The 1,109-nt window shown below is 28.9% G+C and overlaps 1 protein-coding gene across 1 annotated transcript; it reads right to left on the bottom strand.

Annotated features, from left to right (window-relative positions):
• Positions 1-286: 286 nt before the first annotated feature.
• On the bottom strand, positions 287-1,108 carry LOC119679649 (protein phosphatase inhibitor 2-like; the record flags this gene model as incomplete). The annotated part of the gene is made up of 3 exons (XM_038092122.1): positions 287-820; positions 881-969; positions 1,038-1,108. Coding segments are annotated over 3 exons (480 nt in total), but the record flags the coding sequence as incomplete, so codon positions are not given.
• Position 1,109: the final 1 nt, after the last annotated feature.

Raw genomic sequence — 1,109 nt, 5'->3', positions numbered from 1 at the left:
TGTTCATTAAACAAGTGTCGCATAGTTTCACTTAAAATCATATAAGATAAAACAATATAATTTGTAATTTGTTTATGATAAATGCAATTCCATGTCGGTGTTAACAGTTTACGACTTTCAATAGATTAATATGTAATTTCTTTTGGATTGTTTTTTTTTTGTGTTATAAATTTTCTAAAGCATTTAGTATTTATATATCTGTGAATTTTTGTTTTACTTATACATGTTATGATATTTTATTTTAATATAATAAAACTTGTAATTTAAATTAAATTTAACTCACATATAAGTGTTACAACACCATATTCAGCTGTATTTAAATACATAAAATATATTTTGTTCATTTTTTTCTTTCTTTTAATTATTTCATTAAATTGCGGATAACTCTTTTTTAAAAAACTTTTCGATATATAAATTTAAAAAATCACGTCATTTTCCTATTCTTTTGTTTCTCTATGTTGAAAATAGTATTTTTCATGACTATTTTGGCTCTGGGATTACTACTCCGGTTGATCAATCTCCATTGGTTTACCAGTTGCTTTGGGTTTGCAGGAGCATGTATTCGCATTGTCGGCGCAATCATCTGTTATAGAACAAACTTCAGAGGAAGAAACTTGACGAGTATTGCGAGTACTTTCACTGCCTACAGGTTCAGATTTAGTTTTTGATATTGTAGATACTGATTGCGATTCAACATCTCCATCGTCTTCATCTTCGTCTTCATCACCCAATTCTTCCTGTATTAATTTTCTAGCAAGCCTAACTGCTTCAAACTCATTGTAATGAGCCTTACGACGGCGTTCAAATTCTAAGCGACGCACTAAAAGGAATTAACAAAAATGTTAATAATATATAATATTTTGAATCAAAAACTATCTACCTCTTTCACTTTCAGTTTCCGGAAATTCTTCATCTGAGAGATCATCTTGACCAAAGGAAGGAGTTTGAGTATTAGCGGCTGCACGTAATCTAAAGAATATAAAATGGAATCAGTTTAAAATATATTTAAATTTATTTGTTTAATTTAACACACTTACTTTTCTGCTAACAAATCAGCATCAAGTTGTTCATTTAAACCTTCTTCCGGATCAACATAATTGAACGGAGTT

This window comes from Teleopsis dalmanni, chromosome 1, assembly GCF_002237135.1.
Source record: "Teleopsis dalmanni isolate 2A chromosome 1, ASM223713v2, whole genome shotgun sequence".
NCBI classification, from domain to species: domain Eukaryota; kingdom Metazoa; phylum Arthropoda; class Insecta; order Diptera; family Diopsidae; genus Teleopsis; species Teleopsis dalmanni.
The sequence above is the reverse complement of the archived record's forward strand: the minus strand, read 5'-3'. Positions and strand labels throughout refer to the sequence as shown.